This window comes from Podarcis vaucheri, assembly GCF_965113315.1.
Source record: "Podarcis vaucheri genome assembly, chromosome: 4".
NCBI lineage: Eukaryota > Metazoa > Chordata > Lepidosauria > Squamata > Lacertidae > Podarcis > Podarcis vaucheri.
In genome coordinates, this window is record NC_138762.1 from 54,366,509 (window position 1) to 54,392,285 (window position 25,777).

Sequence of the window (25,777 nt, forward strand, 5' to 3'; positions counted from 1 at the left end):
ATTGGGAATAAGCCCCATTAAACGCATTTAGGCTTATTTTCAAGTAGACATGCATAGGATTGAGCGGTAAAAGAATATAGCAAATTGTCTAAGCGTGGTTCCAGATGGATGCCTATTGTGTTCTTCATTTAGCCTGGAGAAGAGGAGGTTAAGGGGTGATATGATAGCCATGTTCAAATATATAAAAATATGTCATATAGAGGAGGGAGAAAGGTTGTTTTCTGCTGCTCCAGAGAAGCGGACACAGAGCAATGGATCCAAACTACAAGAAAGAAGATTCCACCTAAACATTAGGAAGAACTTCCTGGCAGTAAGAGCTGTTCGACAGTGGAATTTGCTGCCAAGGAGTGTGGTGGAGTCTCCGACTTTGGAGGTCTTTAAGCAGAGGCTTGACAACCATATGTCAGGAGTGCTCTGATGGTGTTTCCTGCTTGGCAGGGGGTTGGACTCGATGGCCCTTGTGGTCTATTCCAACTCTATGATTCTATGATTCATGCATGCAGGTTTTTTCCTGCATCCACACGGCATCATTAGCATTCAGATACCAGCTCATATTTTTCTATTTCATCTGCATTTCCCTTTCCAGGCAAAAATCTGATTAGTAAAAAACAAAAACAACTACCAGTATCTATTTGAGATAACTGAATGATCCATTTGCATACTAAGTCCTCATCTGGAAGTAATCTGAGTGCCATTTTTAGGATGTTAAACTAACTTACCTATGTTTTCATATGCACACCTGCTTCAATTTCAGTTGTTATTAATACATTTTAATGCTTTGATTTTGCAAACAATTTTAATTCAGTTAATTGTACTGTAATCATATTAGTAATTAAGAGCAAAAGTTGATGGAAGAATCCTACGTTGGGTTCTGGAGTTTTGTAGGTGTTAGGAAAGCCGTTGTGTTTTCTCCAGTACTTAGCAAATATTCCAGATGGGTTTAAATAAGGAAACTGCAAGGTTGTGCTTTGAGGTGGAAGACACATTTCTGTGATTATTGGGTCTTACAAACCACCCCGCCCTGGTTGCCTCCACTGACCAGAGCCAGTTGAGCTTGGCCCCATCAAAATTATTTTATTAATTTATTGCTGTTCACTTAAGTCTTGAGGCTATTTAAAATTGTACAATAACAACAACTGTAATAGGTTTTAAAACAATGTGAATGTTAAGATTGCTTTTCATTAAAAAAACCCTGTCAGGGCTTTCTTTGTTGCATGCATGTAACATGTAGTTCACCTCTTAGTGGTGTTCAACAATGAACTGTTATATTCAATGAGGTAGGGATGACTTGTTGGTATGGGAGAGATGTGATTCATAAAGCACTTCAAACAACAGATTTCTGTTTCTTCCTGTGTCTTTCAGTCCTGGGGGAAACCAACACTACTTTTTCTGTTTCCGCCTGCAAGTGGTATTTCCTATTCTGCCAACAGGAAACAACCTTTCAATATGCATGAATTAATTTGTCCTCAGCAGACTAATCCTTAAGGATGGCTTGTTTAAACACATTATGCTAATCTGAGTTATTGTTCTAACTTCATTGGGAGAAAAGCACATTCAGTTTTTTTGGTTTAAGACAGTGGATTCAGATGACTGTTAATCATGTGGGAACTGCTTCAATGCCCCTCTATGTGAACATGGAGGTTTAGTAGTTCCTGGTTGCCTGAGTCTACCCTCACTCCACATTTAACAGTGCAAAAGAAGTTGTGATTTTCAGTGTTTTAAGTTGTAACCAAACTACCTCATTTCAACACAGTGATATGTTGCTTCCTGGCATTTTTGCAAATGTTAATTTCCATCGTGCAGCTGCCTTGTGAGCATTGCTTGACCTTTGTGTTATCTAGTTAAAACTAATTATTGCTCAGTTTTGCAGGCCTTGTCAGCTGGCCTGGCCAGCCCATCCCCTTTCCATTAGTTTCCCCCAGGCAACTTTTCACACTGGACATAGAAAGATTAATCACTCCTTCTCAGGCATAGGAAACTGGAAGCACTGGGAGTGTAAGCTGCCATTGAGTCTTCCACATCAGCAACTCATCTGCTCCTTTTCTGTCAACTGTATCCTAGAGGCTGCTTCTGAGAGCTACTTTTCTTGTTTGAACTAATGTTTATTGTCATCACCTCAGCAACTTTCAGGAAAAGGCTATTGAAATCCGGGTGAACCTATAGCGTGGGCAGTGTTATTAAATGTAGATATAGTGAAGGTTATTGTGCTTTTCAAGAGATCTTATAAGTTGACAAGGAAAAGAACATTAGTGTAATGTAGACTTGACATTGGGATGATAGATTTGGCCTAAAGGTGTTATACTTGAAGAAACGTGTAATTAACAAGAATTCCAAGAAGTGCCTCATGTGACTGAATCCAGCCATTGTGTCAATGTTCCACAATGGTCAGAAGCATCATGGGAAAGGGTAGCTAGAGCCAGGCACCAGCACTGATTGAAACATTTCCGTTGCAGCCTGCCAGAGGATAGGTTGTCTGGGGTCCATCAAAGCTAGAGTCCCATTTGGAGATGCTGGGGATTAAACTTGGGACTTTTCGCATGAAGACTATGTGCTCTACCACTAAACTAAGAGTCTTCACCGCTTTGGATTTTGTTTTGTATGGGCAGGAACCTTTTAAACTGATTTCAGTGCAAAGCTCAACAGCATGAAAGAACAGCGAGTTCCCTTTTCGATTCTAATAAGCTGGCAGTAATGAACAATGAGCTAATAGATCTCATTTGCAAGGTATGATCATTTCCCTTGCCATAGGACTCTGAAGAAATAGGCTGCGAAAGAGGAATGGTTATTAGCATAATTCTTTTGCTGCTCATACCATAGATGTCATAATAAACATCAGTAGATGCTTGTGACCTAGAAATCTGCTTTTAGGTTATGTAAATGCAAATGCTTAGTAATTAAATAATTGGAATCAAGATACAGAAGTCAATTTAAAATAAAAGGATATTTGTTGGATACCTCACATTTACTTATTTGTGTAAATTAGAAAAATAACATTCAATATGGAAGGAATTAAGTACCATAGGTTTTGCTTTTGAGGGTTCTGCTGACCACCAAATGCTTAGCATTGGATTGCTTAGAAGTCACAAATTCCTTCTTACACAACTGTGTTGGACATAATTAAATTAGTATTGCATTTGGAGGTACAGTAATATTAATAATAATAATATTTATAAATGCACTAGCCACTTTTCAGCATAAGGTCCCAGGGTAGGAACAACAATTTTAAACACAACATTGACAATTGTTTAAAGCAAACACCATATATGTAAGACCGCGTCACTGGAGGATTAAGATTATATTCGTGTAAATCAGCTCTCACTTTCCCCCCATCCAGTTCCTTCTTTCTGCGTTTCCCCCCCTTTTTTCAGGTTAATATTGATTCATTGATTGATTGATTGATTGATTGATTGATTGAACAGTTGGAGTTAGGAGCAACAACAAGAATAGTAATAATAACTTTGGCTTGTCTTTCTTTCCCATCAGGTGGCAGTGAAAGTTATTGATAAGAAAAGAGCCAAAAAGGACACCTATGTCACCAAGAATCTGAGGCGGGAGGGACAGATCCAGCAGATGATCCGACACCCTTACATTGCTCAGCTGCTGGATATCTTGGAAACGGAAAACAGCTACTACCTTGTTATGGAGCTTTGCCCAGGAGGCAACCTGATGCACAAAATCTATGAGAAAAAGAGGCTGGAAGAGCATGAAGCACGCAAATACATCCGGCAGCTTATCTTGGCTGTTGAACACCTACATCGTGCAGGGGTGGTTCACAGGTGAGCTTGCTTATTTATGAGTGTTCTGCTTTTGAAGACCAGCCTTCACAGAGATCTTTACAGTATATTCACGGATGCAAATATCATTTGGCAACTATTAAACAATAGTTTAATAAAATCAATCTGTCGTTACATAAATTAAGCAGTGGCGGTTATAAATAAAACAAGATGGAACTTGTATGTGAAAAGTCTTCCCAAGGGAAATCGTATAATTCTTGTTCAGTTCAGAGTTTCAGGTGGTCGGTTAAAACATACATTTTGCAGCAGAACTTTTGTGGGCTCCGATTTTATTTTTTTATAATTTGTTGCTAATTCTTGATACGCCAGTGTTTTTTAAAAAATAAACTCTAGTTACTTCACTGGTTAATTTTAAGTGTTTTTTAAAATTATATTTTGTTTTAACTATGGGCTGTAATCCAGTTTGAAAGACTTAATGGCAGAAAAGGCAACCTAAATGGTTAAATTCTATACCTATCTTTTCTACTTTGTGTGATTTAGTTGACTGGCACAATATCCAGCCAGGAGTGTAGAGAGTTGCTTTATAGGCAGGCTCTAAAAGTGTGCAAGCACTATGTGTCACCTATCAATTCAAGCAGTTTGCTATTATTTTAATTATAATGGACCCTTTAAAAAGGAGTGCTAAATCCATGTTTTAGAAAGTCACAATTCATTCTTGCCTTAAGTGCAGTTGGCGATGAAGTTATTTTAAATCAGCTCTAAAAATAACAGCACTTGCACATCTGTGATCTGTAGGTGTTCACATTCTCTCTTTATGATAAACAAGACGTGGCTGTTCTTGGGGGATGGAATTTCTTGCTGCTGTACCTTTTACAATATATACTCATGATCTCTGAGCTTGTTTAACAGAACAGGTGAGGACTTCCACAACCACCAACAAAATCAAATTCATTAGAGATATTATTCAGCCGGCTCTATCACAAATTATTTGTCCTTGTGTGGTAAAGTAGGTAAATAATTAGACTGAGGAAGAGGAGTGATTAAATTCAGTCATCTTATCAACATGAGTCATGCTATTGAAAATTGATATTAGTGAATTGTAATTATTGAAGAACCTTAAAACTTTTATGACCTTGAATTCAGCTATAGAAAATTTTGCTGTCATATGAAAATACTTGGTATTTTAAGGTTAAAAGAAGTGTTCAAGGTGTCCAACTCTTCAGCTAAGGAAATATTTATTCTTTTGTCCTGCCTGTCATTTTCAGTACTTGGCCTAAAAGTGAAACCTCCTTAACCTTGTGAGCTGTAGTAGCCTGGTTAACATGTCACACTGTAAGCTAAACTGTGGCTTACTGAGACTGCCTGAACATACTGACTCTCCTTTGTTCCTCCCTAGTCCTCTTAGTTTTTAGTGTGCTGTGTTAGTTAAGTCGTGCTTGGCTTAGTGTGTCATCCAAACATGGGATTTTGGTTGAGCTCTTTTCTTAACCATGATATCTAGCCAAGGTTTTCTGCAGATCATGGTTAAGGAGGAGAGAGTTTTAAGCACAGTCCCACGTTCAGATGACACACTAAGCCAAATCTTAGCTGCCATGCTGTGTTGAAAGAATTGAGGAGGAGCAAAATGGAAGCAGTCTCCTCCCTGGGAGCCAGCACATTCATGCATTCATGTTAAACCATGGTTTGACTTAGAATCATGTGTGAACAACAGCCTGTGTTCTGTAAACTCTCACTAGTAGCCAGTCCACCAGTATCCAGCAATTTTCTGGGTCGTGAGCTCATCATTTCAAAGCCGCGGCTTCACATAATATGAATCCTGTTATCCTGTGAGAGAACAGAGAGTTGCCAGTGGAGTGTAAGCTCTTCCTACACTACGTGAGCCCACTGCTTCACCTTCCCATTCCCAACAACTCAAAGGGACAATGGGGCAAACATTACACCAACTTGCTTTTCTAATTTTCTGTTTTGGGAGTTTTAACAGTGTAGTACAATCAAAGGCTGTAAATCAGAACCCAAAAGGAGGGTTTACCTAGCTAATTCCTAATGTTTGTCCACAATATTCAGTCCTCCCTGGGTGTTTTTCCCAAAGAGATGACGTGAGGTTACCAATATCTTTAAAAGAAATTCATAGGTTCCTGTCATGTGCAGTTTGCCCCATGGTTTGTTTTTGTTTGGGTTCTGTGTGTTCAGTGTGGATAGCTTTGGACAGCTTTAAAAGGGGAATAGGCAGATTGATGGAGGATAAGCAAAGGCTGCTAGTAGTGATGATTGTGTTCTGTGCACAGTGTTGGAGATTGAGGGCCTCTGAATACCAGTTGCAGAGCGGGAAGCGTGCTTTTATTCCATTTGTCAGCTTCCCATAGACATGTGGTTGGCCACTGTGAGAATAGGATGCTGGACTATATGGGCCTTTAGTCAGCTGCAGCAGGGCTTGTTATGTTCTCAGAATCTGTTTTGGTGCTCAAAGTGCCAAAGCACAAGGCATCCCAGAGGAGCTCCTCTTATTTATTTCTACCCTGCCATTCCTTCCAAAGGAGCCCAGGGCTGCTCCTTTTAACACAGTCACCATGCCCAGTCATTTTGCTTGGAAGCTATTGGCTTCCCTAGGGTCTTCCATTATTAATTGGACTTTAAGGCATGTAAGATGGGTACTGTAGCCTTCTTCATGCTCTTTTGGATTGCTTGTTGCCAGATTATATTGTAAAAGATGATTCTATGACTGTCGGTCTGTGTTTGTCTTGTCCTAGCAACGCTTGATGAAGCTTGGCTGATTTTCCCTTGACCTAATGAAGTTTGTAATGCCAAATTGAGAACCCCGTTTTAAGAATACTGTACATCCTTTTTACAGCCAAAAGCTCTTGCCAAGCAGTCATTTCTGATGCCTGTCTCTGTGGGGTCATTTTGAGAAGGTCTGTAAACTTTGGCCTGTGGTTTGTTTATTGTTGAAGCCATAGAAGCATCAATCTCAAATCAGAATTAGATAGCAGTCATTGTCTCTTTGCCTGACAGCAAGAAAACAATCCCAAATGGCAATATATGGGAAGCCTTTTCTTTTTAGAAGATATTTACAGAGGCCTTCATGCTGTCAAAAACAGGATGAGCATTAAGCTTCCTAAGGGAGTAAGAACAACAAAGACAATGAAGTTAAGGCTTTGGTGCTTGCAATAGCATCCCACAGGAAATTCTCAACAACCCTTTTAAAGTAATTTTAACCAAATTCAATCCTATTCAGTGCAATTACTGTCAGAATGTCAGAGAAAGGAATTTAATAATGTACCAGTGGCAAAGACAGCTTCCTGTGTATCTGTTTTTTCCACTATTTTTTTCAATGTGGAGCTAGATGCATATCACTTTGAATTTGGTTATTAAGCAATGCTTTGGGAGATGTTAAAATACACACATTTCTGTATTTTGTGAGCTATAATAGCATATGGATGTAGGAGACCAAAGTTTGAATGCTGTACCTCCATGGTATCACCTTGGAAAAGCCACTATCGCTCCGTCTTCATTTCCTATCTGTAAAAGGGACTAAGAATTACCTTTTCATATATCATTCTCTGCATCATAGGTGCTGCCAGACAGCCTCTTCTGTCTGATAATAGCCCAAGTTTCCTGCATTGGGCCATGTCATGGAAGACTTGGAGGACATACCAGTTGAGAATGTAGGCAAGAACTAGTCATAGGACATTCCTAATTCTTTCCAAATACATCTATTTTGTTCCAGTTACAGATAGGTAGCCGTGTTGGTCTGCCATAGTCAAAATAAAAAAATTCCTTCTAGTAGCACCTTAAAGACCAACTAAGTTAGTTCTTGGTATGAGCTTTCGTGTGCATGCACACTTCTTCAGATACCTTATTCAGATACCTTATTCAGATCTATTTTGTTATTCACCATGTCACTATACTGTCTGCTTGGGTCACTCATGGCATTTGGTTAGACCTTGGTGGATAATGTCAAAGATGTCTTTCCTTATACAGTACAACAATAACGTTCTTTTGTTTGTTTGTTATGACTTCCAATTCACATGGTTGCCCATAGTCAATAAAGAACTTTCTAATCACCTCTGAAGCATTGCTGAGGTATTTAAACCATCCTGACTCTCACTTCAAAAAGTGTGAGACTTTTTGAAGTTCTGAATCTCAATGAGTGGCTGTTTACAGCTGATGAAGCCTATTTGCAGGTACTCATAAGATAACTTGCAAATGTCTCTTCTGAAGTTGCCCCCAATGAGGGCTTTCCTTCCAACGCACATAGCAACTTCAGAAGAGATACTTTCCTTTGGATATCACCAGGGGAGGAAAATGTTAAATTTCCTCATCCATGCCTGGTGTAATCTTGATAGTATCTCCTCTCCCCTCCCCCCCCAGCTGTTTCTATATGCATTTTTTAAAGTTGATGCATTAAACCTCTACAACATTTGGTTTGGCCTTGCTCCTTCTTGCTGTGTAACACAAAGTGTTAGCAGGATTGTCAAATGCTTAGGCATTTTTGGCAACTTTTTCTGTTCCAAGAGGTAACATTAATAGGCCCTCAGGTAGGTTGTTACGAGGATGACAGAGATAGCGATTGTAAAGCATTTTGAACATTGCAGAGGCTATGGAAATAAAATGCAAACAATGACAAAAACATTTGAAAGTCTCTGATAGCACCCCTCAAGTACAGTTATTCCAGGCATCTTAGATTTTGTTTCTTGGCACCCATTGCTTGATCTCTAGAAGCATTCAGCCAACTAATTTTAAGTACAGTCTGATGGCTAGTGCAATATTTATGTCAGAGTTCTGCAGCACTGAGATTTGCTTCCTTTTCAAATGCAAAGTTGGCTTTTCTTCCATAGGTTTGCCTTAGGAATGCAGTTTAACTGCACAAGGCCACAAATATCCCAAACAATGCTTTGAAGTCAGTGAACAATTTTCCTTCTTCCACTTGTGTTATGGTGATATATGTTTTTCAGCCTTATTGTGCCTGCATTTCTGTTCCATGCAGAAGACTAGACCCAGTAAATATCATTTGATAGCATAAATCAAATATACATAGCCTTTAAAACTCTTTTTTCTGTACAAAAACTGTCTGTTCTCGCGTTTTTTCAAATGGAGACTGTCTAATATGGTTTCATGACACATACCACAATGCAGGAAAATACCACTAGACTTCCCAGCCACAATATTCCGGAGCAACTCTCATTAATTTCAGTCAGTTTTGTGGAATAGAACTGTTTGATGGGTTGTGCCCCAACACATATATTAGACCAAGTGTACCCGCATGGTAACTACTTTGGACTACAACTCAATCATCTCTATAGCATAACATTAAGATCCTAATAACGATCTGATGCACGTGGAAAATGACAGTGGTTACTGAAACTTTGAAAATATCAAAAGCTTGAAGGCCTGCATTCTCATTAAACATGTTTGTCTGTTTCAGAGATTTGAAGATAGAAAATCTCTTGCTTGATGACGACAACAATATCAAGCTTATTGGTATGAAACTCTTATTGCAATTTTGTTGACTGGTATTTTTGTTATACTATGTGTCCCAAAACATTCTGTGTGGCAGTATATAGCAGTGCTTTTTAGAGGAATGTGGCAAAATAAGTTGCAATCCTGTGGTCTTCTAAGCATATATAATTTTTTTCAATGAGCACTGGTAAGTAGCACACAGCCCCAAATGTGTTACTTGCAAGTAAGACACTTTAAATTGATTTGATTTCATTTAATTTCACACCTGTATGCTCCTTTTCAAAAAAAACCAAAAAAAAACCACCGAGTTCAGTAACAAAGCATTAACAAATGAAAACAATACCTAAAAGCAATATTCAACAAAAATACAATAATACACACACACACACACTATTAGATTTATATGTCACCAGCTCAAGGTTGTATACTGGTTCTCCTCCCCATTTCATCCTTACAACAACCTTGTGAGGTAGGTTAGGCTAAGAGGTATTGGCTGGTTCAAGGTCACCCAGTGAACTTCATGGCTGATTGGGAATTTGAATCTCAGTTCCCAGATCATAGTCCAACACTCCAACCATTATTCCATATGGGCAAAATTACAAAGTACAAATCAATCACAATGGATATATGTTAGGAATGTCATTTTACCCTATGACAAGAAACAGAAAAAACATCCATCAAACCACCTCTATCTGTCACCTAGGGTGTACATACTCCCCTCCTATCTCTCACTCGGGAGACAGATTCCACCAGCAAGTTTTTACCAGTTGGTGGCTTCAGTAAGCTATACTTCCTCATAAAACTGTGGTAATAAAAGCCATTTTCACAAGGGGTATCAACATTGTTTTTACAAAACAATGGAGAGGTTAAAGCAATATGGGAAAATGCCATTTTAAATATAATTAACAGTCCCTGAAAATTAATCAACTGAAATGGTTGATGCTTGTTTTCATGTACTTGCATGCACATGTAGTCCTAATAATGTGTATTCTCGGCCCCTAATCACTACTTTTGCCACAGACAAATGCAGCATCTGGGCTCTGTTCCTGTTTTTAAGAACAGGGAATCTAAAATTTGAGCATGCATAATGGCATATCATTGCAAATATAGTTGGAGTGTGAACATCCTTCTACCACCATACCATTGCTTTTTAATGTGTGGATTTGAGAGCTTCAGTTCCAAGAAAGTTTTGCCTTTCTGTTTTATTTGCAAATGGATTTTTTTCTGGAAGTCAATTAACACATAGATGAGTACTAACCTTGTGCTATATTGTGTTACATTTCTGGAAGTGGCTTTTATGTCATGTGAATGTTCAGATATAATGCAGCAATTAACAATTAGGTAACATTGTGGAAATGAAATACACTGTTGTGTGAACACAGCCTTAGTCTCTCAGCATCAGGCAAAACCCCAGCCACTCCATATGATTGGCTTACTCATCTGCAGAAATAGAATGTGAAACTGGTTGAGAAGCCTTTTATATTTATATCTAATTTGTCAATGGCCCATTGATTCTTCAACTGCCTATCAACTTCATTCAGAGCACTGTTCATCCACATTTTGCAGACACCATAGATTACTCATCTTATTCTACTATCTGTTTATAGCTCCCATTAATGCTAGTTGTGGGCACTGATAGGAAAATATTCCCCTTAGCAGAACATCTGTTTATGTATTTAATTCTATGCCTACACATTTTCTAGCAGCAATGAGCCTGGGTGCACAGTAGAAGCCAGATGATGATGATTTCATCAGAGAGGCTTCATCACCTCTGAGGTGATGAAAATTGTTGCCTAAAATGGGACCAGAAGTAAAAAGCGAACAAGATATTGTGAACTACACAAAGCTCTGTGTGAGACTGTTTCTGAATGTTTAAGGCGTATAAAACCTTTAAGGGAGATATACACACACATGCATACATAGAACTACCATCCATCAAACTGAAAAGTGGCACGTGCTTTGCCCCCTTTTCACTGTAAGCCCCGCCCCCCTTTAGGATTGCTTTAGGATTCTCGCTGAAAATACTATATTGGGGCGCTGCCTTAAACATGGTTTGGGAGTGCATTGTGACCCCTCTGCACGATCATATATTGTCCCGAATGGGTCTCTCCCTCTGACCCAGAACCTTGGGAGCCCCAATGACAAAAAAGATGGTTTCATGTTATTGTGTAACCTCACAGTGTGCTCTCAATCTGAAGTACAGGTTTCAAGTTCCCTTAGCCCTCCTGATGTCCTTAAGAACCCCAGGACTCCAATGATGGAAATACTATTTGGCGTGTAAATCCTCTATATGCCTATCACTTCATCCTTGATCCTAAGAAATAGGTTTCAAGTCCTTACCATGCATCTGATCAAATCTTCATGATGTTATACGTAGGGCTATACTCAGTTCTGTCGCATGCAACCACACACACTGTTGCAAAGATGCAAGGAGAGCAGGGTTGTACTCTTATGATTCCAGCCTCTCAAATAGTTCTGCCAGGCAAGGAGAAAGCTATTTTATATACATTTACTTAAGACATTTGAGCTCATACTGTCATCTTTTTTTCATAAGTGTTATTCCAGTTTCCTGACTAAATTTATATTTAAATTTCCCCTAGACTCAAATAAAAAGCTCTTAACTAAAAAGGAAGCCTTTAACTGGGTAAATGATTGCAGCAAAGTACAAATATTGCGAGGTTGTAATTTCTCCTGTGCAATGTTGAAAGCTTTATTTATTTTCTTTTTCACAGACTTTGGCTTGAGCAACTGTGCAAGTATCTTGGGATACACTGATCCATTCAGCACGCAGTGCGGTAGTCCAGCCTACGCAGCACCAGAGCTGCTTGCAAGAAAGAAATACGGTCCCAAAATAGATGTTTGGTCCATGTGAGTTACTATAATTGAAAAAGCTACATGCATGCAGAGGGTGGGGGTTGACTTCTCTTGCTTGACTTTTATATAAGTTCTAATTGGAGCTGCTAGTAAATTAAAATATGTAACTTTGGAAAAACAGTTTGCAGTGCTGATGATTGTAAATGTTAGCATTTACAATGTCAGGATTTCAATTTGCCAGGAATTTCCAAACGTAAGATGATATAGTTCATTCTCCAAAGTAATTGCTGCCTAGTGTGTTTAGTTGACCTTGGCCATTGGGATTTACAAACTGTGGTCTACAGCTGTTTGTGAAGCAGGGACAGAAGTTACCCAGAATGTTGTTGTCAGAAAACAAGGAGACATGTTTGGCTGAAGAAACTTGTCAAATAATTTGCTTTTATAGGAACTGATATGAACTTTTCAGGGACTGCAGTGGAAATCTTAATACTCCAGGGTACTACAAGCAAACAAAGATGAATGTGTTTCAAGAAATGTTCAGACTTCCCTGTCTGGAAATTTGAATTAATTCCATTGATCTTGGTGCAGCTAAGAACAGATACGAGTTTCCTTCTTTGGGATTTTTTGTTTTGCTTTGTCCTTTGTTTGCAAGCAGCTAGTTCAGAGAGCTTTATATTTTGAAACCCAATTTACAGTGTCTGTGCTTCGAGAAAATCCAAATCGAAACTGTCATACTGCTCCTTAATTGGTTGCTCCTACATAGGGTCACCCATCCACAGCAAGCTGGAGCTGCTGAACGAAGCAGCTCTTACTGTGACATGATTCAAACAGAGAATGCCATCGTTCTTTTTTCTTGCCCTTTAACCTTCTCAGGCAATAACATCCTGCACCATTTAATTTAAGGAGAGAGACAGTTGACTCATAGCTTGTTCGTCTACAGGGAATGCTGTATATACCTTATAATGCACTTGCTTAGTCCTTTGGGTTTTGCACTTGCTTGGTGCATGGAAGCAGCATAGTGTGAATCAGTCCTATGTATGGTCCTTTTGCACATAAGCAAATCTTATTTCCATATAACCGAATCACCCCTTAAAACTGAACTTTTCAAATCAGAATTAATTCTTAAGTAATGTGATCCTTCATGCTATGAATGGTTTTATCTCTCAAGAAACTGGTTATGCAGATACTCTGAAGGGAGGCTAAATGCTACTGGGTTGGATTCAGACTTAACCACACTAAAGTTCCATTGGTTTTAGTGGGTCTACTCTAAACATGACTGAGACACAAGATCCAGCGGACTGTTGCTGCACTTCTAGAGAACATTGTGTTATGGCTTCTATGGGAAGAGCTCAGTGATAGAGCAAGTGCTTTGGGTGCAGAAAGTCCCAGTTTGGATCCCTGCTTCTCCTATGAAAAGGATCTTGGATACCAAAGCTGGAAAAGACCATTGCCTTTAAAGAACATTTGAGACCTGCTGTCAATTGGAATAAACTGTGGTGGGTTAGATGGACCAATAGTAACATCATCTGTTCATGTATGTTTCATAAGTGTGATAAACCATAGGCTAGTAAACTTAATGCATTCTTGCATGCCTTGTCTTGTTTCTAAGGGAATGGTTTCTCTTAACAGTTTCCCCCACCACTCTTCTTTTACAGTGGTGTGAATATGTATGCAATGTTGACTGGGACACTGCCGTTTACTGTGGAACCATTCAGTCTGAGAGCACTGTACCAGAAAATGGTAGACAAAGAAATGAATCCTTTCCCTACTCAGCTGTCCACAGGTAAATAATGCAGTTACTTAAGTGCTACTCGATTTAAGTCCATACAGCCCTCACAATTAATGTTGTACTGTACATCACAACTTTTGTTTCTGGTGGGCAGAGTGTTTGGGCAGAACTTTGCTGAATCAACCTATTTGGTCTGTTATTTCACACCTGATTCGTACTTTCTGTCTCCCTGTGTTGGTTTAATCAGAAGATGGAAGGGCTAACTTCTATTGATCTTCCTGAGATTCCCTCCTGGGCAAGTTTGCAGTCAGAATGATTTGAAATTCACTTAACCCAATTCACTGTGGAAGTAATAAATCGTATTATTCCAATGCATTAGGAGTAATAAATACAAGCCTAAATAAAAGGGTTCCTTTTTTACATTCCAAGCTTGGTTTCAGTACAAGATGATAGTGAAAATTACCCATAGGATTTGTTTGAAGTGTGTTTGGTGTGTCAAGCTATAAATTAGTGTCATAATGGTTATGAAGCTCTGTTCCTTAATGACCAATTTTGTACTTTAGCTGCAAGTGGGTTAGAACAAACATAACTTTGCTTGCTTTGTTTCTCTGTCAGAGCTATTGAAACTGTGGTAATTTGACCAATCCAGTTCTTCAAATATTTGCATGCATGAGTAGTTTTCATGTCCCAATGGAGTAAATGGAAAGTTTCACTTTTGCTTCAACAGCACATTTGGGGTGGGAGTTACTGCTGTTTTTTGTTACTTTCTTTGGTTTTGTTAGGTGGGGTATTTTATTACTGTTACTGGTGTCAGGAGTGGTATCAGAAGATTTACACTAAAAAAGGAGAAAGTAATTAAGCGTGGCATGTTGGCAGTAGGCTCTTTCTACAAGTTTATGTTCAGTATTATTGCAGAAATTAAACTTACTTCACTGTTATGCTCTTACTTCTACCTGTTCACTATTGCAGCAGTATTGGCAATATTACTTAACAGAGCAGACCTAAGGTTGCTAGCCTTTACGCCGTGTTGCATAACTTTATACATTAAACGTTGATTAAAGTCACATTCAGTTATTGCACGTTTGGTGACTCTTCAGACACTGATTTAATATGACATTTCTTGTTATTTCTTTGTGCTTGTAACAGTAGAAATTCTTGGCAATGCTTCACAAATTGCTGCATTAGACAAGTTTTAGAAACAGAGTGAAAGGCTTTATATTTATTTATTTGACTGTTTCTCAGTGGATGACGGCACATTGCAAAGTTTAAATTAGCTGGTAGGCTTCACCAAAGGATTGGTGTTCATTTGCACACTTACTCCCTTTCACATGTTCACATACCCGTCCATCCATGTTGATATCTGTTTGTCTTGGGAGACAATGGAGGAGTGTGCCTTGGAGGATGAAGTCAAACTGTTGGAAGGTTACAGCGCCTGCTGTGGCTGTAGAGACCGATACAGGAGAGACAGGTGAAGGGGTCTGGTTTGTCTCCTGCAGATGCACCATAGCATTTCTTCTCTCTGCGCTCCTCCCAAAGGTCATTTCTCCTCTGGTCACTGCTGAGGATACACAAACTGACTGTCTCCAGGCACTGCGGTTGTCTGCAAGGGATTCCCCACATGACAGGGTTTATGTTGCCAGCCTTCATGTCATGTTTGCAGACATATTTGTAACACAGAGTTGGTCTGCCTGGGGCTCCCTATAGACGAAGAACCAGACAAAATAGAGAGGGGGCACTAATGTGATGTCTAGGCTTGAAATGCCATACACCCGTTTGCTGTTTTTGTGTGCCACAACCAAGCTGGAGTCATTGGCAGTTGTACCCGAAATTCAGATGTGGAAGGTGCACCTCAAGTTCAGAACCATTGATCTGAGCTTGAATCTGGGACCTTAAATGCAGCAAGCAATAACCTTGCTGGATCAGTCCAGAGATCCATCTAGTTCAATGTTGTGTTTCCCACTTTGACCAACAGGGTGCTTCCATGAAGCCCATAAGCAAAAGATAGGGAGGCAGTAGCCCCCCACCCCACCCCCATTACCCCACTGACCCATGGCATACTGATTCTGAATCTGGAGTGCCAAAGAGAGAAGGCTAAGTGCCTGGTATTTATATTGAACCTGGCCAATCTGAGGCTTCAGATTGCCACCTGATCACAGGGGTTGATGTTCCCTTCTGGGTTCAGATAGGGTTCTGAGGCTTGAGCATGTAGGAAACTCCCAGCAGATCACCATGGTTTTAGACAGGGGTCTTTCCTAGCCCTACTTGAAGATGTCAGAAATTGAGCCCAGGGCTTTTACCAGGTAGCTTATCAGGCTATATATAAGCCCAGAAGTCGCTGACCATTATGCATCTCCCCTCCCCCAGCCCAAAGTAATATGATAAATAAATAGCAACATTTTCTGTAGGCTATTCAGCCCTCCTTCTTGAAGACGATTTTCCACAAAGCCTTTCAGGAAATATTGTTATTCTGTTAGTGATTTTAAATGGGCTGGATTCCAGAATTGTGGAACTTGGCAGAAACCTCAGACTAATTCATGGTTTCTCTTTTTATGACTGCTGAGCTTCAGATGTGTTCCATCTGCAAAGAACTTGAGGGTTAGTGGAATTACCTCCAAAAGGATTGTTCATACAGAGCACTGAAGTTTTAACTGTGTACCCATTTTATTCTGAAGCCTTCCCTCCTCCCCATTTTAAATTGCATTGGATGCAGAATTTATTGAAAATGCATACACCACAGATTTATTGCTACAGCATAGTTGCTTGTATCCCAGGGATCAACTGTGAAAAATGGTATATTGATGGTAGGCAAATGCATGGTCCATTAAGCCAACTTCATGAAGAATTAGGTGCTGGCATTTATAGCAGTTTACAGTGGAGGCTTGTCCATTATACCAAATGAGGTGCTGCCGCACCAACCCAAGTCTGCCCTCAGCCAACCCCCCACCTGCTTGTCTTCTTACTTAACAGCAAGTCCAGGGGCAAGGTCTCTCCTCTAGTCTTATTGTTGCCCTTGTAGAATTCAGCAGGGAGGAGAATGGTGGGACAAAACTAGAATTACTCAGCTCCGCCTGTCATTGGCTCTATCTATTGTTGGCTGCCCTACCAGTCCTAATGAGCATCAGCTACCACTGAGTTTTTAACACTACAGATATGTTATTTGTCTTATAACAAACTTGGTAAACATGGAAGCTAAATTAAAATGATGCTTTGGCTGCTGAGTGACATTGCTAACTCATTTCTTATAGGCAGGCAGCCCAGACAGCAATTATGCTAGATCCTCCTGTGAACAATTGCATTAGATCAGAGCTAGCCAAAGTGGTGGTCTCAGATGTTTTGAACTACAGCTGTCTTCAGCCCCAGCTGGAATGGCCAATGGTCAGGAATGATGAGAGGGCGTAGTCTACAGTATCTGGAGGCCACCACATTAGCTCGTGATATACATGAGAATTTCCTACAATTCTTGTTGATCATCACCTTAACACATGTAAGTGCAGGAGGCAATATGCAAGCTTTCGTGTTTCCTGGGTCCTGTGATCATGCCATGTTGCTAGGAGAGGGGGTAGCTGTGTTGTTTACTGTATTATCATTTATTGGTATGATCACTGGTACAGGCTGCTCTTATTTTGTGTTAAACCTTACATTTTATGTGATTTTTGTACTGATGCATCCTATTTTTTATTCCATGCCACATTGAGACAGTTTGTAAGGCAATTAATAAGTGTAATAAAGAATAACAACTAGCATGTCTATCCCCAGTGAAGACTTCACCACTGTCTTTAACCCACTGGTGGATCAATGGGAGCTGTATATTGGACTCATGTGTGTTGGCTTTTGTTGGCTGAATGCTCTCAGGGTGCCTTTTTGAAATACCCTCTGTTTGGCAGCTGTTCCATGCACCAGCCATAATGTGCAGAGCTGCTAATTTTATGGATAGGTCCTACTGTGTACTTTTCTACACTGATGCAAGCTGCCAGCAGGGGTATCTGATGGGACAGAAATGTTGTGCAAGGGTATAAGTCACTTGCTGAGCTGTTCTGCTTATTGGGACCACCATCTTCACATTAGGTATGATAAAGCTGAGAATGAATGACCTCTTATCAAGGATGCCATAGCAGTAAATTCCCTGTGTTGCACAGGGCTTAGATTAGATGAGCTTTAAGGTTACTTCACATTATGTGATTGTATGAAGAACAAAACTTGGTAGCTCACACTGGATCTAATAAGGAAATGGAACCCAGTGAAGTGATGAAATAAAAGGAAAGCAGGAAAACACCAAACTGACAGCAGAATTAAGAATGGATGCCTCCAGTGGTGCAGTGGGCCAGTGTGTTGGGCTGTTAACCAGAAGGTTGGTGGTTCGAGCACTCAAGGACAGCTGTGAGCATGATTCCTATATTTCAGGGGGTTGGACTAGATCACTCTTTGGGTACCTTCCAGTTCTAGAATTCTATGATTCTAGAAAGAGAAGGAATGAAGCGGAGAAAAGGAACAAAAGCAAGATACTCAGGTTAAGAAGAGTAAACATCAGAAAAGAGTTAGTAGTTAAAAATATAAAATAGCAGTAGAAAAAAATAGGGGAAAGACGCTTTTATAAAGAAGATAGAACAGGTCAAGCACACAAGAATGAGTTAGAAGAAAAGAAACGAAGATCATTAAAAGAAATTGGAGTAAATTTTAATGAAGAGAGAAACTGACCCTTTGGTACTGGTGTTGCCCCTGCAGAGACCATAAATTGGCTCTGGAATTACTGACCTCTCTGCCCACTGAAATCAAGTTGGCATCATCTATAATGAGCTTCTGGTGCCAAATTAAGACTTTGTTTTTTCAGCAAGCCTTCTTATGAAAATGATTTATAGTTCTTTAGCCTCCTTTCAGATGACCAATTTTGGTGTTTACAATTTCTGTTTCTTTAATGTATTCTGCTTGCCCTTAAGTGTTGTGTTGTTTTGGAATAATTGATAGATATATTCTTAACTGAGTTTATGGTATAAAAATTTGTAGCATATGTGATGATATGCTTTGATCTTCCTTGGTATCCTCTCTCTTGTTTTTCCTGGCATGATGTCAACCCTCTTTCATGTGATTTATTTTGTTATTGCTGTATTTTATTTGTGTGTGTGTGTGTATTACCTAAAATGTGTGACCCCAATAAACACATCTTTTAAAAAAATGGATCAATAGTAATAAATTGCAGCAAAAAATGAGAGATACTTAATATGGTACAGTTTCCCAAGATTTAGATACGCAGGGCTCCATTTCCAAAGCTGATTGATCTGTGCCACACTGGTTGCTTTTTGCGTCCACTTTTTGACAATAGTTTGATTTTTTTTGATGATTTGCATCCCAGCTAAGGGGCAAGTTGTTCTTTTATCCTGTTGTGTTGCACAAGCTTGGAGAAATTCGAAGTGGTTCTTATGAAGAGCGCATGTGCTCAGAAAGTTTCTCAGATGTTGGCTGTGCATCTGTTCTCTGGGTTTGTGATTCATGCTTGCAAGTGCATTGTGCATGTGGGAAGGACCAATGTCAGAACAGGATTTTTCAGTGACACATCATTCCCATCCCTAGCAGTACAGTTTTTCTGTTTCTGCTAGAGCAAGAAGCAAATAAAATACCTGGGAAGCTATGTCTTGGTAAAACATGCACATAACAAGGCAAGCATCTGTAAAGGAGGGGGTCTGTATTTATGGATTTATTTTCTTGTTTGCTGCTCGGTCACTTGCCAGAGTGGAGCAACGGTAATTTATTGCAGTGTTTTTAGACACGGAACTGGTCTAAGTCAGGGCCACTTTCCATACATGAAGCCTGTGGCAGCAGTTGCACTCCCATATTATAGGCAGGATCTGTATCCATACATAGGCTTACTTTGTGAGTGGGCCTAAGACAATGGATTTTTCTTTATGCATGACAGTTTTGCTCACAGGAGTGAAAACTCCCCTGAATGAAAACTCATAACGCAGGAAGTGACCTTTGGCCATTTTGCACACCGAAACAGGAGGCTGACCTGGATTGTTTGGTTCCATCTTGAAACACTTGCAGCTTAATAAATGCATGCCAGTCATTCAGTTGGTTCTGAACAGTGGCTCCGTATTTTGCCAAAGTGGTTTCAAGAGGTAGACTGAACATCTGTTGTATGTTTAGCATAGAACAAGTGTTTCCAACTTTCGCTTCCCTGCCTTGCTCTGGGTCAGTTAACTTGAGCGTCTGAAGCTAAGTGACACCTGAAACTAAACAAAAAAAAACACACACACACAGTGTGTGGGACATTCTTAAGTCTTACTCATATGACAAAGTTCTCTTCTTGAGTAGGATACTGGTACAGGACACATAGGCCCTGCATCTCATGTGAAATTCACACACAAATTTTTGCTGGTTGCCCCTTTAAAATGCATATGAGTGGCTCAAAACACATTCATGTGCACTTCACATCTGATGCAAGATGGGTGTGTATTGCATTCTCTTCCAGCTCCTAAAATTCTGTAAGGTCTGAAGATTGTGCAGGTGTGTAGCCTTCAGTCTGCCAGAGAAATATCCTGTCATGCATTCTCTGGATCCAGTTTCTTTCAGTTCCACCCCCCCTTCCCTTTAAGTAGTGAGGAGACCTTGCCCTTTCACTGTCAAAAAGATCATAAGGGGAGGGGAAGCTGGGATTTATTACGACAGGAAGAAAGGGGATTGTCAGTCTTCTTCCTAGCTCCAGGACAGGATGCACCTGTGGTTCCATATGAGCATGGGTAGACAAGGAGCAGAAAGGCATTAGGTACAACAGGAGGTCAGGCACCAGATTAGGCATATGAGGACCAACAGACCAGGGACAATTGGCATGGTGGTCACTGGCAAGTTACGTGGACATGGATCAAAGATCAAGAAGTAAGTATTGAGCCAGAGCAAAACAGAAAGGTGAGTTCCAAGGCAATAATAGAGGGGTGGAGAGGGTAGAAGCAGGCACAAGGTCAACAGCAGACAAGGGTCACAGTCTGTGGCAGTCAAGAAAAAGCAAAGCAGGAGAGTAGGCAGAATAGGCATGCTTAAGACAAGTCACGCAAACTGGTGGTCTGACATGGCTGCAAGGTCTTATGGTGTGACCCAGTTGGCTTGCCTGGCTCTTTTCAGGCAGGAGATGGAGCCTAGAGGACACCCTTTTCCTTGTTCTAAACATCCTGGCCTTCTGAAGATCAAGAGCACTTGTGATGTGGGAAGTACTGGTATTGACTGCTGGAGATCCTAGTTTCAGACCTCTCCCCTTTGGTGCCTTACAGGGAGAAAGGAATCAAGATCTTGCTGCCCCCCCCCCCCCCATGTCACACACAGTCACCTCTTCATTCCCCCCCCCCCCGCCGCCCAAAAAAACCCTACCAACATGAATTATTTTCAGGTCACATAAATCTCTGATGTAATAAATGCCTTGAATTCCAGGCCCAGTGAAGCAAAAGTAATAGTCTTACAAAATGTTTAGTTCAGATTATATGTTGTAAAAATCTGTTGTTGCTCTGATTAGATACCACCCAATCCTGATTTATTGGACAAGCCTTTTATTTTATTTTTATTTTTCTCTTCCTGGCACCCTGATTTGTTGTGGAACATGTATTTCCTTTTCCTGGCTTCATGTGGAAAGTGCGTGACATCATTTCCTGGTGTGAATATGGCTAAGGGAATGCCCTTGCATAGTGCTGAGAAGGTTGGATGACAATGTGGCTGAATGAAGATGGTAGCCTTTTAAAGGCACACTTATCTTCTCTTTAGTAAAGGAAAAATCAGTCTGTTTAGGCTGCTGCGAATCTTCCTTGTGAACAGCTCTCTTTACACGTGAGGTGCAGAAATACATGGAATCTGGCACTTTTAGTTGGATTGATGTTCTTTATAGCAAAAAAAGGAGGGGGGAGTATTGCTGTGGTCACGTTTTCCAAGCACTTGTTGTGGAACTCATCCAAGATTATTTTGGCACCCTCTCCAAATGTTTCCTGTAGTCACTAGAGAATGCACCAGATGGGCCACTCAATACAGTTGCATGTGACGGCTGTTTTGGTACAAGTGACATGGAAAGCAGAAATTAGTTATTATGCTGAGTGCAAAGCCTCATTAATTTCTTGTGGCGCACACATTTAATTATACAGTCAGAGAGCAAGATTTATCCCACTGGATTTAGAGATCACAGTCTTAGGTTTTGTACTACTGAGCCTTTCTGTAGCTCAGATACCAACTTGGTTTTTTATCTTCCTTTTTTTCTTTTTTCTTTTTAAGGCCTCCTAACTTAAAAAGGCACATGACCCTTTTAAGATAGGGCTTTGTGACCCTCCTTTAAATCACAGAAGAAAGTGTCAGACTCTTGATTTAAGCTTAGGCATATATAAACATACATTTAATTTAAAAACATTTGAAATAAATTGCCATGCTTAAAGCTGACAATGTACTGATGGTGTGAGCAGTTTGTATAAACACAAGAGCTGTTCTTGGCATAAATCAGGCTGATGAAACCACACAGAAGTAACTGCCATTATTTCAATAGGAGTTAGAAACATAGGCGCCGACTCCATGGGGCTTGAGGGGGCTCGAGCCCCCTCAAAAAAATATTTTGGGGGGCTCAGCCCTCCCAATAATCTCGGGCGCCCTTCCAGCAGAGCGCCGCCGCCGTCCCCCGCCTCCTCCCCACCTGCTCCTTCGCCAGCCAGCCGCGCGCCCTAATGGCGGGGGCTCCTGCCTTGCTGCTTCGCAGCACCACCGCCACTGCCAAGGCACTGCCGGAAATCCCGCGAGAACAGGGGAATCCCGACTGGCCACACCTCCCAGCCAGCCAATCGGCTGGCTGGGGGCGTGGCTTGCCCTATTTAGGGCCGGAGCCACTTTATTTGCATATTCATGAGCTTATTTATTATTCATGAGCTTTCCCGGGGCCCCCCAATATTTTTTATAAGTCCGCGTCCCTGGTTAGAAACCAGATTCATCAGTGCTGCAACCATAAGTGTGTTTAATTAATTTATTTGTTTAAGTATTTAAAGGGGTAATGTAGAACAAAGCCTTGTTCCTCATGTACACATTATAATTACCGTGAACTACTTCACAAAATCTTAGCAGCATTAAACTGGCTAAAATCATAATTTGTGGTACATGTTCTTTATAAGTTGTGAATAGTATATCAGATACTGTTTTGTTATATCTGTCTTACCTACTGAAGGGATCACTATAATGGACTTCTTTAGCCGATCTCAGTTTGTTCATGACGCATCTGATTTGATTCCATAATGCTTACTTTTGTCATGTATAAAGTGCATGTCAGTTTACCAGGATCAACCCTGCAATCTCCAGTTAAAAGGTTCTGGTGATAAGGAAAGCCTGAGACCCTGGAGTGATGCTGCCAGTCAGAGTAGACAGTACTGGGCTATATAGTCCAGTGGTCTAACTCAGTTTAAGGTAGCTTCATATGATGTAGTCTTAGAGCTATTTACACTATTTCTGTAAAAGATACAGCCCATATTTGCAGGTTTCTAGAGGTGATGTGTCTTCCATTTGGAAACCATGTGCTTTTCTAATTCATACTGAATACCATTCATGTTAAGTTTGGTGTAATAGCTGATACGTTTTTGGTAAAGTTGCTTTCTTGTAATTAATCATCTACAAAAAGGATTTGCAAAACATGTGACACTTCCCCCCCCCTCTCCTTAATGTCTTTCCAGCTGCTGTAAACTTCCTACGATCTCTGCTAGAGCCAGATCCTACAAAGAGGCCAAACATCCAACAAGCCTTAGCGAATCGTTGGCTTAATGAGAATGGAAAAGTTCTGAATAATGTCACATATCCAAACAGGTAAACTGTGCAAGATAATGCTGTTTTACCAACATGATAAAGTTCCACTGAAGTCATTAGGGTTGCTTGAATGAGGAAGGGCTGCTTGAGTGAGCCAGAGGAGGGGTGTGTGTGTGTGTGTGTGTGTGTGTTTTCAAATGTTATCTCTCACACTCTGATCCTGCAAAATTCAGCATAAGCCCTAATGATGGGTGAATTCCCCTTGGCTCACTTCTGAATTAGTTGGCATTTATGAGCCTGGAGAATTTTCGAGAAAAGCTTGGCTCTGTTGTCCAAGAGATCTCTCCTGTTTTGAAATGTTGGTACGTGTACTGTGATGATGGCAAGCACGTGAGTTTTATTTGCCCCTAAGAACTGTAGTTCCCAGAACACCAGCCATGACCAAGAATGACTTTGAAATTCTGCCATTCTACCATTACCACCCTCCCAGAACAAAAATACTTGGGTACAAGAGTATCTTCGACCTGGATGAGGAACAGCAACATAAAACATTTGCAGGAAAAAGAAATCAAAACAATGGACTATATACTGGTTAAGTGGTTAAGCCATCTGTCATGGATGCTTTAGCTGAGATTCCTGCATTTCAGGGGGTTGGACGAGATGATCCTTGGGTCCCTTCCAACGCTAAGATTCTAAGTTAAAGGCTGAGCATGAGTCCTTTTGCATCAATGTAGTAGGTCTGCAGCTGAAGGGAAATTTGGATTGAGGACTCTCTGGCTCCAATAGTGTTTGGCAGGGTAGCACAGACAGGGCTATGTTGCTCACCTGTCATCTCATCGTGAGCATCACTGCAGGTTCCTGAAACGGGTGGTGCATGGGGAGCTCAGCGCACTGCAGGTGTGTTGGCAGGTGCATCAGACTGGCTCTGCCATCCAGGCTCCCTTCCCCTCCTCCTTTTGCTCTCAGGAACCAGCAGTGATGGGAAGGCAGGTGAGCAACACTGCCCTAATTGCACCATCCCACTGCCTGCTACTGTCTGGCTTTCAGTTCTCGCCCCTTATTTGCTTTACTGTGCCAGCTCTCACTTTTGATTCTTTTCAGTCTCTGATATTTCCTCAGCAGCAGGGAGCAAGATTAGTATTCTGCAATGGTTTTAGGGTTGCTAGGACCAATTCCTGGATCAGCCCCAAATCTCTGGTGGAACCTTGCGCAAAGTCGTGTTGCTTCCCCAGTGCCTTTGTCCCAGCCCTGTAGTGCGGAGGATTATATTTCCCAACCTCAAAAAGGGGTTTGTGAGGATAAAAACCTTTAATCATTGTGAGGTGCTAGTTACTATGGTAATGAGGGTTATGTAACACATGGATGGATATTAATACAGCAGAGGAGGCTGGTACCTTTCTAAGCATCTACTGCAGATTTTATGTGATGGATATAAGTCTTATTGTGGCCACCCAATAAATTCATGGGCTGGCTGCTTCTAACCAACAAAAGTTCGCAAAGTGTGCAAACTGCAAGAGAGAAATGGCTGCTTTAGTAGGTGCATCAGAGGATGAAATAAATCATTGTTGAAACATTGTTGTTCCACTGCCTGTTCTCTGGGGCACTTTAGATGTTATGAGTTTTCTGTACAGTATATCTCTTGCAGATAGGAATTACTTAAAATACTTAATAGAGGAAAGGGAACCAGAGATTACCTTAAAAGTGGCTAAATTCTGTGCTGCTGCTGCTGCTGCTGCTGCTGCTGCTGCTGCTGCTATAAAATTAAGGAGACAAACTTTGAGAAAATCAAATGGCCAATGACTTAATACGTTTTAAATTAGTGATTAAGGTTTTGACTTATATATTTTACCTGTTTTATATCTGAATTATTTATTGTCTATTATCATAAAGCTTAATTTTATCTATTTATGTCTGTATGCTCTCTGTTGTTGTATATGTTACACTCTGGTCAGTGACTGAAATAAATGGATTCATTCATTCTTTGCAGATAGGAAGAAAAAGCAAATAGTGTATGTAGATCGTCACCCATGATGATCACACATAAATCTATTTCATTGCGTAAGCACGAATGCAGTCAGAATATGCACCAATCAAATGTGTTGGCCCAGCTTGGTTTTCAAGCATTTTCCAATGTGGAACTGTTTTCCATGTAAGAAAATTGTAAAATTTTCAAGCAGTCCATAGCCAGGGTGTGTAAGTTTGTTTTTGTGTGTTATGTTGAACAGCAGGCAAAATGTGTGAAGCAGATGAGTCATTGAACTAACGTTATAACCTAAGGGCCCTATTGATCATTTTAACAGCACAA

The 25,777-nt window shown here is 40.5% G+C and overlaps 1 protein-coding gene across 1 annotated transcript in view; it reads left to right on the top strand.

The window, feature by feature from the left end:
• Positions 1–25,777, top strand: part of HUNK (hormonally up-regulated Neu-associated kinase) — a 56,953-nt gene that overhangs the window by 17,486 nt on the left and 13,690 nt on the right. Inside the window, exons 2-6 of the mRNA XM_082220747.1 lie at positions 3,484–3,776; positions 9,157–9,212; positions 11,924–12,059; positions 13,661–13,788; positions 23,403–23,532. Of these exons, the coding sequence (XP_082076873.1) occupies positions 3,484–3,776; positions 9,157–9,212; positions 11,924–12,059; positions 13,661–13,788; positions 23,403–23,532 (743 nt within the window). The remainder of the gene's footprint in view (positions 1–3,483; positions 3,777–9,156; positions 9,213–11,923; positions 12,060–13,660; positions 13,789–23,402; positions 23,533–25,777) is intronic.